The following is a 15489-nucleotide window of genomic DNA, read 5'->3' as shown; positions in this document are numbered from 1 at the left end:
ACAGGGCCAAAACAAAGACCTCTACACACCTGGAGTAAGAACAGTGGTAACAAAGTCATAGCTACATATTCTTCTCTACATTTTTGTTTATTGAGACAAACTAATTAAAAGGCACAAACATAGGGCATATGTTTACATGGACATTATAACAAACATATACATTAAAAGTGTAGGAATGTGTTTCCTTTCTGCTAAACAGAAAGTTCCTAAGCTTTTATATATACAAAAGTTGTACAATTTGATGTCCTAAAGTACAAAAGATCATTTATAAAATTATTTTACACTAAGCTCTATTATTTTTTTTTTTTGTTTGTTTTTGTTTTACTATGTAGTCCAAGCCCCTAGAACAGTTTCACGTAAGGATACAGATACCTGTCACCTGAGCCAGCAGCCTGGCAATCACTGCTCGCACGGACACGGCCGGGGAGGAACGGAAGCAGTCCAGTGTGACTGGTCAGTCCTGCTAGCACTCTGTGAAAATGCACACGCTAATCTCCAGAGCTCTCAACTTCATTAAGATAAAAACATCTCAACTGTAATTTCTTTTTTTTTTTTTTCCTCTTTTTTTTTTTTATTTAATGTAGAGGTTGGGTTTAGGGTGGTTTGTTTTTTTTTTTAAACAAAGTTTTAAAAATGTGAATATGTGACATGATAGTCTAAAAAGTATATCTGTTTCCCTAGACTTTGCTTTCTACTTATGTACAGATAAACAGGTTAAGAAAAAAAAAGCACATGTAGCTTAAACATGTGTGACCATTTATGAGCAGTTCTGGGCTGGACAGCTCAGCACCCCAGAACTCCCACAAATTGATAGAAATGTGTTAACACAATAGAAGAATAACGTAAAAATGATGATGTTTGCAAATATTTACAAAGTTGAACAGATTTGCACAACACTTGATTAAGAAATAGGGGAGAAATTAAAAGACGCTCTCTGCTTGTCCTGGAGGGGCATCCTACCTAGTTAGTGGTTAGAATAAAAACTGTATACAATTTAATATAAGACAAAACTTCTAGTGAACAACTAACACGTCTGTCCCCTGCTGAAATACCAGCAGGCTCTGATTGGGAGGCAGAGGGCATAAAAATCACACCCAGGGCCTCCAGAATCTTCCAGCTTAAAGCAATTTTCCTTAAGTTTCCAAGCACTCCTTTTGCTCCTAGATAAGAGTCCCATGGGGGTCTGACTGTTCAGAGACCATGTTTACACACATTTCGACTCCTCTTCTGTCAGCCATGGCTGTTTCTCACCAAACAATAACAGTTTTTTTTAAAAAAATGTTGACTACAATGCTCTATTCCCTTAGGGTAATATGTTGGGTAATATTTACATCTCCAAATATCAGGTCACAATCCCTATTATATGTTGAAGTTAGAATGATAAGTTATCATATGCTTTGCATATCAGAGCTGGTATCACCTTTCCCATAGGGAATGCTGCCTGAAATTACCATATTCCCAAAGGTAAAATGCATATTTTCTCCAAAAATGCATTTTTTTTTTTTTAATGACAACATTGTAATGCATTTACTCATTAAAAAAAAAAAACCAAAAACATCAACACAGACAAAGGTTCTACACTAGCTCAGAAACAGTGGACTTGCCTGGCAGGTTAAAATGAGCCATCCACCCTGTTACAGATACAGAGGGGTCTTTGCTAGTGTTTAGATTAAAATAATTTTCTAAGTTATAATTTGAGGGGATAAAACATAAAACTGGGTTTTTTAATTACCTTTTTTTGTTGTTTTTTTCCTTTTTTTTTTTAAACTCTGGCAAATAAGTATCTGCTCTAATTCAGCATCAGTCAGCTACAAGGTAAAACTTACTTTAAATGAAGTGCTCCAGTGAAACTCAAGCCTGAACCATGTGAGCCAAATCAAGGGGAAGATGCTACTATGGTCTCTGGTGGTGTTGCCCCAGTGTCTTAGTCTGAATTTATTAACTAAAACAAAACAAAAAACCCAACAGAACAAAACAAAACAAAAAAAACCAAAACAAAAAAAAACCCAACCAAACAAAACCCAAAAAAGAACTGCTGGTAAGGATTCCATTTTAATCCTTTTTTAATACTGTTTAGAACTTGTTTACCAAGGAGGAGAGGTGGGCAAGGCCTGGGGCAGGAAAGGCATGCTCTCCACTGGTCTCATGGCTATGTTGAGGGGACCAGCCAGCGTCATGGGGGTGGGCAGGTTCATGGGGGATGTGATGGTGACGGGGTGTGCTATGTTCACTGGAGCGGTGACCGGGGTGGGCAGGTTCACCGGGGTGGTGAGCGTTAATGGAGAGGTCATGGACAGAGGACTGGTTATAGTTACAGGATGCCCTAAGTTCATCGGACTGGATATATTAACTGCACTTGATACATTTACTGGACTTCTCATGCTCATTGCAGCTGCCACTGTGACTGGGTTTGTGATAGTCCCAGAAGCCACAGAGGACGTTATATTGAATGGAGTAGTAAGAGTCACAGGCGTAGTAGCAGCAGTGGAGGTTTGGCACAAGTTAGCAGCTTCTAAAAATGAGACATAAAAAAGACAAAAAGTTTTTAACACATAAAAAAACCATGGACAAGATTTAAACAAAACAAAACAAAACAAAAAACCCAAAAACCAAACAAGAACAGGTACAAATTCTGGAATAATTTTCTTTAGGTATTATTAGTAAGTTAAAACTGTTAATATTCTATAGCCTACAGGAAATACAAACTCTCATGCAGGTCATTTCAACTGAGTATTTTTTTTTTTTTTCCCTGAGAAGTCAAGTGAGGTTTTCTTAGCAAGAGGGTTTCCATGTTCATAAAAACAGTATGGTACAATCAAAAAAATCCTCCCAAGAGGAACAGTAGAAATAGAGGAGAGAGTGTACATACCGAATGGTACGTACTCTATAGCCTTCTCAAAGGTGAACTGACATTCTGTGAAGGTTTTAAAAAGTCATTATTAGGGACTGATAAGCAAAGCTCATTTCAATATTCACCTGCTTATTTCAGTCTTAATTATTGCTACTGAACTGCTCCACTGCTCACAGTACCTCTACTTCAAGGCTACCCCAGCAGCACATCCCTCAACCCCCATCAGCTCCTCAGCTTTCCCACAGGCTGCAGCTGCACACCATGTTGGTCTGGGGGGTTTTGGGGGTTTGCAGCAAGCAGGACTGAAGTGCAGAGCAAGGGAGAGCCAGGAGGCCGGGGCTGGGGAGCAGGGCTGGCCGGGGGGGCGCGGGGGGGACGGGATCACTGCACATCCATCAGCACCACCTGCCGGCTACCCACACCGGGAGGCTCCAGAGCAGGGAAGGGCTGGCTGCTAAAGAAACCAGGGAAAACACACTCTGCAGCAACGTTACTAAGCCGTGTCTGCTTCCACATTTGTAGGGCGGGACCCCAAGCTCAGTTACACCCACGTGCCAGAGGTAAACCAGGAGCAAAGAGTCCACTTTGCCTCTGGGGCAACACAAATGTAACTTTGAAAGCAACATTAGCCCCATTCAAGGGTTACTGTTGGTTCTTCAAAGTCCATAGCTAGGAGGGGTGGAGAGGAAGGGAAAGAGTAAAAAAAAAAAAAAAAAAAAAAAAAAATTGTGAAAATAAATTGTACTAGACCAAAAAAAAAAAAATCCCATTTAGTGTTGTAAAGCCACCACAAGTGGACTTAGCACAGGAGAACCAGCATGGAAAGAGCAGCTTGGGCAAGGCACTGACTGGTCTAACTTCACCTTCAAGCACAGTCACACCCAAAGACACATCCCACCCAGGCCCCTTCCCCAATTCAGTTAAGCTAAAAGCACCAGTGTGACACCACTGCTACCCACCCACCCCCCTCACCCCCCATCCTGCCCCAAACCACTGTTCTGTAAAAGTATATTCAAAATTCTCAATAAGAAAGGAAAAGGAAACAAGACATACGAAAGAACAAGCAGAAAATAATTCTCAGTGATTTTCTAAATCCATCATAATTTGCTTTATCTATTTAGTGGCCTGATGATATGTAATGTTTCTGTTATCACTACATTTAGATGTGAATAAGCTATTTCTGTACTGTCTGATGACAGAATTCAATTACTGGCATAACAATTGGAAAGGAAGCAAGCAGCCTAAAACACAAACAAGAACCTAGAAAACAAAAACAGATTGAAGAAACTGAAAGGAAGGTTGAGAGAAAAGAAAAAAATAAGGTGAGTCAAAAACATTCCTAAAAACAACCATTGAAAAACAATAAGCAGTGGTCATTAAGAACTTCTAAAACATGTAATCCATGAAGTCACATGATGGGCATTAATAATCTAACTACTGTGAATCAAGTAAACAGCAGTAATGGGAGAATTTTGACTACTGTATCCTAAAACACTAAATGGAAGCAATCTGTTCTCTACCAGCTGACACAGTGACCAACAACAGCAATTCCACTTCAATTACAGCAGCACAGGTGAGGTAAGCTGTGAGCCAGCACTGATGGAGGAACAGGATCACTGATTACCTCATTTTGTAATGAAAAAAAGCAACAGAGAAAGAGAAAAAAAGTTCTCTGAGGTCTAGAAAACTTCATGCAAAGACAGTTACATGATGATAGAGCAGATGGAATAAACTGGGGGACACAGAAAGCATACAAGGTGCAAGAACAGAGGGGGTGTGTGTGTGTGTGTGTGTGCACAAGTGAACAGGGTAAATAAGCACAAACACAGCTAGAAGCCACATGCAAGTCAAAGCCCACACTCCTGCCCTGGAGCAGACACAAGCTCCCCTCTGTAATTGATGACTCTAAGGACATGGGAAAGCACAGAGAGCAAGGGAGCAAGTTATGAGCAGGTCATTTAACACAGCCTAATTAATCTGGGGGCTGTTTCCTCCTGCTCTCTCTTAGCTATGACTTCTAAGAATGAAACTGTCATGTAAGACATCCTTCCTGACACCTTCAATTCCCTGTCTGACTGTAACCTCCCCTATCTCACAAACCCAAATGTGTCAATATTGGTTTGTTTTACCTTTCTTCCTCGCTTTGACGGCCTCTTCCCACAATCTCAGGGTCTCTACCTGCTTTCCAGGCCAACTTGTTACGTGTTGCTGCTGCTGCTGCTGTTGCTGCTGCTGCTGCTGTTGTTGCTGTTGCTGTTGCTGCTGCTGCTGCTGCTGTTGTTGTTGTTGTTGTTGCTGTTGTTGCTGCTGCTGTTGCTGTTTCTGGTTGCTGGTCTCTTCACTCATGCATGCTATGCCAATCAAGTAAGAACACAAATTCACCTTGAAAAGTTACTGTTTTCTGCTGAGATCATAAAGGCAACTTCTACACAAAAAGCATGTGGAATCTCACAGGATTCCAAGAACAAAATCACAGTTTTTAAAACAATATCATTAATTCTGTGCTTCATAAAACTACTTTTCCAAGAGCTAAAAACCAAAATATAAGTCAAGAACATCTACTTTAACTGCCAAAAATGGACTTCTTTTGTCATTATTTAGTTTGTATTTAGGAAGAATGAAATTAAAGACTCAAATGAGTTTCCAGAACTCAAACTGATTCTACTTTTTCTAAACTTTAGCTCCAGCTTAAAAATGAAAAATAGAAAAGCCTTTTTACTTTTTATCAGAAGTATGACTCAGTTTACCTTTACATCAGAGAACAGTCTGTGGCTACTCTCTGGCCACAGTACAGCTCATCATTTCCACCTCTAACAACTGCTCTAAATGCCTCATGTGAACTGGCTTAGCACCACCAAACTGGCTTGGGAAGCCAGAGTTGTAACCCTATACCTTGAAAAATACTTCACATCCAAATTTCCTACTAAGCTCAACAATCAGGCATTTCAGACATTCCCAGTACCTTCAAATTATCCAGGAGTAACAGGAACTGCAAAGATGTTGTAAATTAATACAGTTTAGAAGGCTTTAAGGACAAAGTTTCCAAAGACATTCTGTATTTCTGCCTCTTTATTCCTCCGAAAACCCGTTTTACATTACTAACCATGTGGGTTAACTTAAGTTACAGATATTTTAATAGGGAAAATTTGAAAGTCAAGTCTTCATTTGCTTGCTAGGCACCCCCAGGTCCAGACTGCAGCATTTCCACAGAGTTTAAGTCTCGAAGGAGCTATTACAAACATCTCATCTGACCTCCTGCACAACACCAGTCAGATGCCATTAATGCCCAAAACATAGCAGGGCTGGGTTTAAATCCTTTTCTTGTCAGCTACTGCCTGAGAGAGGAAACACTGAGCCCCAGGGTCAACGCTCAGAGAAAGCAGAGAAAACTTTCTCCTGATTTTGATGAGCTTTAGATGAGGCTTCAGACCTGAAACCTGGCAGATCTTAGCAGTTCTTAACTAGTCTAAAACCTCCAAACTATCTGTTGGACTTTTAGGCCTGCACAGTTCAGGAAGCAGCACTGAACTTAAAAGGTGAGAAAACTTGGGAACTCTCTTCTTCAAGAGATGGGTCTCATCATGAACTGCAGGGCACTCCCAAGGAATAAGGGCACAGTCTGCAGCAAACCAACTCCACACATGCCAATCCTTGAGTTGAAGCAGATTCTGTTACTAAATATCTACTGTTAAAAGGTGTGACCACCCAGAGGGACAGACACCTAGCTGAATTTTAACATCATCAAAGGCAATTCTCTTCGCAAACACATAGTTATTAGAAATGTTTGTAAAACGTTCACCTACTTTTATTGATGCCTTGTTTACAGGTATTACAGTTGATACTTTGGCTCTGCCCGTGTGTCTTTAAGTGGCTGGTGATATATGCTGCACTCAGAAGTTTACCACAGATATTACACGATACCTTTCCTTCATGGCGCACCATGTGTGTCCGCAGTCTGTCTTTGGTGGCAAAGGCAGCAGTGCACGTCTAGATGGAGGACAAAGTTACACTTGAGGTGCAGACAGAGCAGTACAGCCTCAGCTACAGGCCCACTGGGAGCCCATGTTACCATGCAGGTCACAACAGGATCCTAAGTGTACTGGCAACTTTTAAGTTTTACCCATATTTATAGAGAAACAAAAATCAAGCTACTCAGCAGAGACTGAGAATGGAATTTGCTTCTGAGACAATCAAGACAAAAATCATACTCTATACTGCTTGAACTTAAAGCAGTGGGTTGTCTTACCCACCAATCCAAGAGGGAGCTTATAAAAAGCACCTACAATATGCAAAGTTGGTTTCTAATGTAATTTTACCGAACAAATATGAACTTGGTACCCTATACTGCTCAATTACTTCTGTTCCCATCCAAAACAACTTTTTCTAACACTATTCTTTTTATTCAAGGTTTTTATTTAATAAGTCACTAAAACACAGTTTGGAATAAGCATGGGTATTCCAAGCAAAACAGTTAATTGTTCAAGGGTAACCAAATTATTTCTCCTAGACTCAGACATCAACTTATGACAACTTGCTTTCCCCTTCCAGCAAAATAACAGATCCAGAATCAACCATTCCCACCCATTTTAAATAGATGTGCTGAGAAAGACATTCGATTTGAACATGCTGAGAAACACACTGCACACATTACCCCAGAAATGAGCACTGAGCTGAGGATGCTGCTACAATCCTACTACTAAGTTAAGCATATGGTAAAACAGAGCAACTACGCTGTTCTCCAAGAAAGCAAAAAGCCTCTAATCTTCCTAAAAAAGCAGACATAGCATCTTTTTAAAGTTCCACTAGAACTCCAGCATCATGGTGTGGTGGCGGATGTGGCTTTACTCCTAAACTTGCTTTTCAAAATTCTAGGAGTAAATACTGTTCTGGAAAGATTCACCTGAGTACTACTGGCACAATAAGGTATTGTTCTTTATAAACCATTTTAGCCCTTACTTGGCATTTGAAGGGTCTCTCTGTTGAGTGAACATGTTTAACGTGACAGCTTAAATGATCAGGCCTGCAAGAAAGAGAGAACAGGAGAAAAGTGCACAAAGTGTTACAAACACCGAGTTGGGACACCATGGGTAGTGCCAGTGCTGACACCGCGCTGGTCACTCCCTGCAGCCCCCATCCCTCTGACAGCCAGGATAAATCCCTTCTTCTCACCTACCAGGGTCTTCACCTGCAGCACCTCACAGCTTAAAACCAACCTGTGGTTTCAAACTTAACTCTGCTCTCCTCACACACCTGAAAATGGCACATTTGGTCACACCTTGTGTAAAGGTGAGAGCACAACAGTTCTAAAGGTTGAAGTTTTCTCTGTTGCAAGTACAGGTACAAACAGAGCCAGCAGCAGTGCAAGCTGCCCCTGTGCTCTGTCAGTGCCCTCCACCCTGCTGTAAGACCAGGTGGAGACCCTGCCCTGTCCCATTTGGTCACAGACCATGGCAAAGGCTGGTAAGGGAGCTCTGTGCCCACCCCCAGCGACACAGACACACATCTTATGGGCCCTGGATGAGGTTGAGAAACCATTTCAAACCACTGTCCTAAAAAAGTGACCACTTCTGGCCATTGCTAACCTTGCTCAGATGGAGACTCCCCCACCCTAAAGGCAGACAAGGCTCTTTATCCCCTCACCAATCTCCTGAGAAGTTTGGTTCTCCCAGCTCCTCACTACCATAGCATAACCCTTCTTGCTCATGAAAAGCCAACAGCGGAGCATGCCTGGGATTTGCTACGTGGTACCTTGAGAAGCCTTTTCCACAAACACCACAGGTGTAGGGTTTCGTGATGCCACCTTCGTGAGACCTCACGTGGTAGGTCATGCGATCCTTTCTCTTGAAGCGCTGATTGCAAATGGGACATTCGAAGGGTTTCTCGTCGGAGTGGGACAGCTTGTGCCGGTTGAGGTGGTAGACGTCCCTGAAGGCCTTTCCACACATCTCACAAGCGTGGTTCTTCTTCACGGGCTTGCTGGGCTTCTTCACCGTCTGCGTCACCGCCATGGCCGTGGCGCCGGCGCTGCTGCTGGGGTTGGTGGCAGAGGAAGACGTAGTGACTGTGGACAGGATGCCTGCGATAGTCGAAACCAGTGAACTCCGGCTGTTGTCACCAGCGATGGTCGAGATAAGGGGCACCATTGTGGTGGGAGTTTTCTTTGGCCGTGACACTAACTTTATCCCTGTGTGGCAGGACTCGTGACGTCTCAAATGGTAGCTGTCCCTGAAAGCTTTGCTGCAGTAAGTGCACACAAAGGAGGTTTTAGGTTTTTCCTTTTTAATCCCAACAATAGCATCCTTTAATGTTTCTGGTGCAGGCTGAGGTTTCTGCGTTATTGGTAAGGGCAGAATCGGCTTCTGATCGGGCGGCTCAACAGCAGAGCTCAGGAGAGGCAACAAACTGTTCTGTGCTGCCTGCTGTTGGTGATGGGAGGCTTCGTGTGCCTAAAACCAAACATTCACACTTAAATTCTCTGGATGGCTGCTCGCTCTGGCACGGTAAGAACATTTACAAACGACAGGGAAGCACATTCTAGACCAAAAGCCATGGAAGGAACAACAGGGGAAGGTTACATAATGCTGGTTTTGGACAAGATAAACCGCTCGTGCTGTAAATGCCCTAGCTGCGCAGATCCTGTGGTAAGTGTAGGACACAGCAAACAATCAAGGAATTATTAAGTTTCTGGAGGGCAACTTTTTACAGAAGACAACCAGGTGCTTGTCAGATCTTTTAGTAACAGCATTTCCTCTTTACATAACAGATAACTCATTTGCTAATGATTGTATCAGATGGCACCTCAGGACTATCTCTGGAGAGGATGAAGGTACTGACAGAAGTTGCAAAATAAGGCCCCACCTTTAAGCCGAGCTTAGTGCACACTGAGAATTGAACTGCAGCCACAGAGAGCCAGGATGCGATAAGGCGTCTTATTTAAACAGTGTGTTCATACTCCTGTGCCAGCACTGAAACCAAAGCAACTGCAATCAGGAGCTGTCTAAAGACACATCTCTATATTTAGCAGGTTCCTGATGCATTTATCCACTGACCACTGTACTCTCTGCGTCTGGAACTAACAAGAATAGTGGCACGGCCTTTTTCTCTTCGTCAGCAGCTACTTTGTGCGGGGAAGAGAAGCTGATCGATACACACTGGGAGACTTCTAGAGATGCTGGAGAACACAGTTCAGGGGTACTGGGAATAAACCCTGAAAGCTGGTTGAAAGCAGCCAATACCAACTAACTTTGAACTACAGAATCTGTGGCAGAAGCTACAGGGAAGGGAAGGGGGGGCCCGCAGCCAGCACCGCTCAGCTGAGCTGCAGCCTGCCTGCCACGGGCTCTGCTGCACCACGCGAGGTTATTCTAAGGCAGAAACACTGTTATTAAAACTCATCCAGTCAGACTGGGACAAAACCCTGGCAGATACAATTTTAATGTGGTTTAGAAACCACACAGACCAATTCAGCCTAATGGAGCATTAAAATAAATCACTCCAGCACCTTAAGCCAGTTTAAGTGCATCTGTATTCAAGATGTGCCTCGGTCTCATCAGACCAGTTTTAAATCAGGTTCGTTATTAACACAGCGTGCCAGGCCTGAAGCTGAGTTTGGGGAAACTTGCATTCCCATTAGATCAGTAGTGCAGCCTTCCAGGACTCCTTTCCTATGGTTTTCCTCACAAAAAGCATGATTCAAAGCTGTGAGAGCTGAATAAAACACTGCGCCAGTGCACGACCCTGACCTGTCTACTTTTACATCTGTTGGGGTGGACAGTACTAGGAAGCGCACTCAGGCTAATGCTCTTCCCATGGGAATCCATTTCAACACGGCCTTTGGACAAGCCAGTATTTCTAGAAGCTCACTTTGGGCCTTTTTCCTAGTTGTATCCTGGGTGCTTTGCCTTTCTGGATCGCAGCAAGGGACTACAGCCCTCCCAGAGCATCTCTCCCTTGCTGTGGGGCAGCTCCTGCATTGCTCCAATCTCACTTTTTGGGAGCATGATGCTGGTGATCTCTGGATAAAAGCCATGGGTGGATACCAACACTAACCCACATGGGAAGGAATACAAGCTCCCAAACACTTCAAGCCTATCTGACAGGAAAACAGTTCACAGCAGAAAGCCTGGACTCCTCCGGACGTTTACAGGAGACAAAACTTGTGGGAATCATTAGGACCCAGGTTAGGCTGTCCATCTGTATCTGCTTTTTAGATCCGTCTGTGCCAAAGCTGGGGATGCAACAGGTAGGCTGGATATTACCACACCTGCCTGGCCACAGCAGCCACCTCAAACAACAGCCCAAGGGGCTGGCTTATTTCAGGGAGTGAGTGCTGAAGAGCTGGATCCAGAACTCTCCTGGAGGCGACGCTGCTAAATCAGGGCACGGCACAAGCTCCAGCAGCTCCATTAAACTCTTCCCTGACTTCAGTGACAATTGTGGATTTTCAGCCATTTATTTTCCACATTTTTAAAAAGGTTTTGACACTTCTACATTGCAGGAAAATAAGTTTGCGTGATACACACCGACAGCACAATACTGAGCAAGTTGTGCACTTCAACACAATTTTAACTTAAAAAAAATCTGAAATGTTTTACAACTTCAAATCAGCATTAAACAATGTTGTTAAACTGCACCAGAAGACACTGCAGAGCACCTAATGATAGCTCCAGAGATACAATTTCAAAGGCAGAGCTAGCAGATCGGATAATGGAGAGCCCAAATCCTTTGGACAAGGTTCAAACTTAGGCAGTTTATGGATATTTTTAAGCCTCAGCACTTCAAGGTAATGATGCACTTATTCCTACAGATCCGATGGAGACAGTGGACATAAAACAAAGTATATTCATCAGGCTACAGGCTATGGAGCTGCTGCTTATATAAGTCTTGGTTCCCGGGGAGGCAGCGTTATTCGCAGCACCGTGCTCCTCGCAGCCCTTCTGCCACAAGCCGTGTTCCTCGGTTTCCAAGGGCCGTTAAAGCCTTTTAAAAAAGGATCAGGCAGCATTTTTTTTTTAACTCCCTGTTGGAGAAGGGAAGCCAGCACCTGCTGCACGCCTCTGGCAGGCACAGTTATGCGGGCTCCCACCATGGTTTTACTTGACCCAGGACTAACATCAAGTCAACATTTTGGAGATATTTGGATGGCCTGGGACAGGCTCTTGTGCAAAATCCCCTTGTTCTGTCACTAATTCCTTCTCTCCTGGGGGGGCAGTAAACAAAAAAACCCTGCAATTCGTGACCCAGAGTGTAGGATGTGGCACTGTGAACTTCCAATGCCAGAGGCTAAAATATTTTTGTGCTCCAGCCTTAATGTGAGAGCAACAAATTAGCATGAGTCATATCTTGAACACTCCATCTGATGGATGAGTCCTCCTCACATTAACAGATACAACTTTCGCTTCCCAAGCACATCCTAAAAGTGGTTTTCAAACTATGCATTTTGGGGACTAAGAAGATCCAAACAAGAACTGCTTATTCAGTAGCACGATTGTTTCTTTAGAAAGGGATACAATTCATCAAAATGCCACCTAAAAACAATCAAACAACTTTATTTGGAAGGAGCGATTTACAGTCGCACAGCCCACTGCTACAGGACTAAGACTTCTAAAAACATTTGGCTAAAAATTACAACTTTATATTCCACGTATTAAGCCTGTCCCTTAGGAATCCTGTCCCAGCTGGAACACACACTTGGTTTAACACTCCCGCCAGGAAGAACGAGTGGGAATATTCAGTCACTTCCATTTGTAATTTAACTGACACAGGGAAAAGGCTTTTAAATCCACGCTTTTTAACTAGTTTTAACTAATCAGCTGGATGAGGGCTGCTGTGCTGCTGTGAGAATGGGAAGAAGAAAAATGAAAGTCACATCAGGACTACCTCAGTGCTGCTTTCTGCTGGGTGCATTGGCATGCTCGCACCCCAAATCATTGATTTTAACAAAACCACTCAAGAAACAATATCCAGCATTTATTATGAGCTCTGAAAGCTTTATTATTTAGAGAGGGGAAAAAAAAAAAGTCAGAGGAAAATTTCCACGTCACAGTTTTATGAAGATGCTTCCGAGTCGCACATTCGGAAAGTGAACTGCTGACTCCTTAATTAAAAGCAGCAAAGCTGACTCCTAAATCAGCGTGTGACATCACTACTTCAAAACTCAGCACCTTCAAAAAAAACCACGGACAAGCAGCGAGGAGCTGGACACGTACTTGAAAGCATTACTTGGCATTTCTCAGCCTGCTGCAATACAGTCCTGCCAGCCTAGGAAAAATTTCCCCTGGAAAACGCTCAGCTGGGAGGCAGCAAGGCACTAAAGCAGCCCCGGCTCGGAGAGAGATGGCCCTAAACTAAGGAGATTAACTTCTTAGCGTGAAGTTTCCTACGTGCGAATCACAACTGCCCACTAGAGTGAGAAATAATTCACCAGACCTCAGCCAAACTCGATGGCATCACCCGCATCCATCGGGAAAAGGGGGAAAACCCAGCGCCCAGCTCCGGGTCCCGGCTCCCCGGAACATTCCCGGCGTGTTTTCGGAGGCAGAGAACCCGAGCGAGTGACTCATCCCTTGGTACTTGCAAGGGACGAATTTTTCCTCCCTAAAGGAATGGTGCTCGCTCTTGCCGGATTTATTCATTCAACTCAGGTTTTCAAACTCGTGTCACGGGTTGGGTTTGGGTTTAATTCCGAGGAGGACAGTGAGGAAGCGGGCGGCCGCCACCGGGAACGTGCAAAGAGGATTATTTTACCTTGAGAAAGGTGATGTGCTAGGCGATTTTTTTATTTTTTTCCCCGCTGCTGCTGCTGCAATCACACATTTTATGTTTTCCAGCTCAAAAAAAACAAAACAGGAGAAAACAATCTGGTGCGAAAGGGCTCGCGAGGCTCACAAAAGCCAGGCGAGGATTTTTTTTTTCTTTTAGTTTTTTTTCCTGATACACTGGATTTTCTTCGGAATTACATAAACAGCGGTGTTTTTAAGACAGTCTTTCACCGACAGAAAGGGGGAAAATTGTGACTCAGTTGGCAAAGGGAGGGGTTGCACGCTCCACCGTCCCTATTCCTCCCCATTCCCGTTAGGATTTCGCCAGTTTTTACAGAAATCCGGCCCGCTCGCGTCCTATTTTAAAAGAAAACAAGCTCCATCGTCAGCCGGCCCTGAGTCAGGCTGTTTAAAGAGGGATTAATTTATTCTCCCAGACACGGCGTTTGTTCCATCGGGGTTTTGTTGGAGCCCGGTGGAAGCTTGGGGTTGTTTTTTTTTTGTTCGTGTTTTTTTTTTTTTCTGTTGTTGTTTTTCTTTTTGAGCGGGGGGGGGGGGGGGAGAGAAAAACAAGCAAACACCAAAAAAAAAAAAAAATAAATAAAGCGCGATCTCATGTTTTGCGGGGGAAAATATAAAAATAAAATACAAATATGAATATCGGTGGTTTGTAATGAAAGCGGGAAGGGAGCGCGCTGCGGGGCGGCGGCGGAGGGAGAAAGTGCAGGAGGGAAGGAGGGAGAAGCGGAGCCGCGGGGCCGCTGAGGCGCTGCCCTGCGGGCCGGGTCGGGCCGGGCCGGGCCGGGCCGGGGGCGGGCGGGGGCCGGGCGGCCGCGCTGAGTGACAGCCCGGCCCGGCGGGGACCGGCGGGGCCGCGGCCGTGAGGGAGGGAGGGAGAGAGGGGGGGCGCGGGTAGCGCCGCCGCCGCGGGGCCTCACCTGAAAGAGGAACGCGGTCCAGTTGGCCTCCATGGCGGGGGCGGCGCGGCCCCGGGCGGCGGCGGCGGCGGCTGCGGCGGGCGGTCCCCCCGTCGCTCCCTCCCCCGGGCCGCAGCTACATGGAGCCGACAACAAAGCGGCGGCGGCGGCGGCGGCTCAACATGGCAGCGCCGAGCGGCCGCTTCCGCTAACCTCGGGCTGCACCACTGCGGCCCAGAGGGGGGAGGCGGCGGCGCGGCGCCCCGGCGGGGCGTCGATGGCCCGGGCGGCCGCGGCGCCGCCCCCGCCGCTCCCCTCGCCGCGGGGCGGGCGGCGGGCCCGGGGCGGCGCGGCGGGGCGACGGCGCGGGCGGCGGGGCCGGGGCGGCGCGGCGGGCCGGCCGCCCCCCCCGCGGGGCTGGCAATGGGCCGGTCCCGGGCTGGGGAAGCCGAGCTGTGGCGAGAGAAGATGGAGGAGCGGCCGAGGTGTCCGGGGCCGCCGCCGCCGCCCGCCCCGGCTCGGCCCCGGGGCCGCTGAGCCGCCCGCCCGCCCCTTCTCCCCTCCCCGCCCGCCCGCCGCCCCCGCCCGCCGCGCCGGGAGGGAGGGAGGGAGCCGCGGGGGCGGCGGGGGGCGGCTTCGCCCGCGGGTGCGGGCGGGCGGCAGCGCCGGGGGCGGAGGGGGGGGTGTGAACTCGGGGCCGCCCCGGGGGTCGCCCCGCGCCGCCACCGCCCTAGCACGGTCGGGCTCCTCCTCAGCCCACCCGGGCTCTCCCTCAGCCCTGCGGGGCTGCTGCCGCCTCGCCGGGCCGGCCCTGCCTCGCACCCCGCCTGGCCGGGCTCCAGGGGGGCCGGGCCCGTCGCCGTCCCGCAGCCGTGTCCCCCGCGCGGTGCGGTGACCCTGCGCAGCCCCACACGCCTCCACGGGGCCAGCTGAGTGGATTCGCCCGTACCTGAGGCATCTT

General features: G+C 46.5%; 1 protein-coding gene across 2 annotated transcripts; it reads right to left on the bottom strand.

Moving 5' to 3' along the window:
- Window positions 1–68: 68 nt before the first annotated feature.
- Window positions 69–14709, bottom strand: VEZF1 (vascular endothelial zinc finger 1). Of its 2 annotated transcripts, XM_086860003.1 has the most exons (7): window positions 14550–14709; window positions 8600–9297; window positions 7808–7871; window positions 6655–6838; window positions 4981–5202; window positions 2870–2914; window positions 69–2512 (listed from the first exon to the last, which is right to left on the bottom strand). In XM_086860003.1, exons 1-7 carry the CDS (start codon window positions 14580–14582, stop codon window positions 2085–2087), a joined length of 1674 nt encoding a protein of 557 aa, XP_086716129.1. In that variant the 5' UTR covers window positions 14583–14709; the 3' UTR covers window positions 69–2084. The 2 variants fall into 2 exon arrangements, with proteins under 2 accessions (XP_086716129.1, XP_086716130.1); XM_086860004.1 differs by lacking the exon at window positions 2870–2914 and having other exon boundaries at window positions 2046–2512.
- Window positions 14710–15489: the final 780 nt, after the last annotated feature.

The sequence above is a fragment of the Cyanistes caeruleus genome, chromosome 21 (genome assembly GCF_971803275.1).
Source record: "Cyanistes caeruleus chromosome 21, bCyaCae1.hap1.1, whole genome shotgun sequence".
Taxonomy (NCBI): domain Eukaryota; kingdom Metazoa; phylum Chordata; class Aves; order Passeriformes; family Paridae; genus Cyanistes; species Cyanistes caeruleus.
The sequence above is the reverse complement of the archived record's forward strand: the minus strand, read 5'-3'. Positions and strand labels throughout refer to the sequence as shown.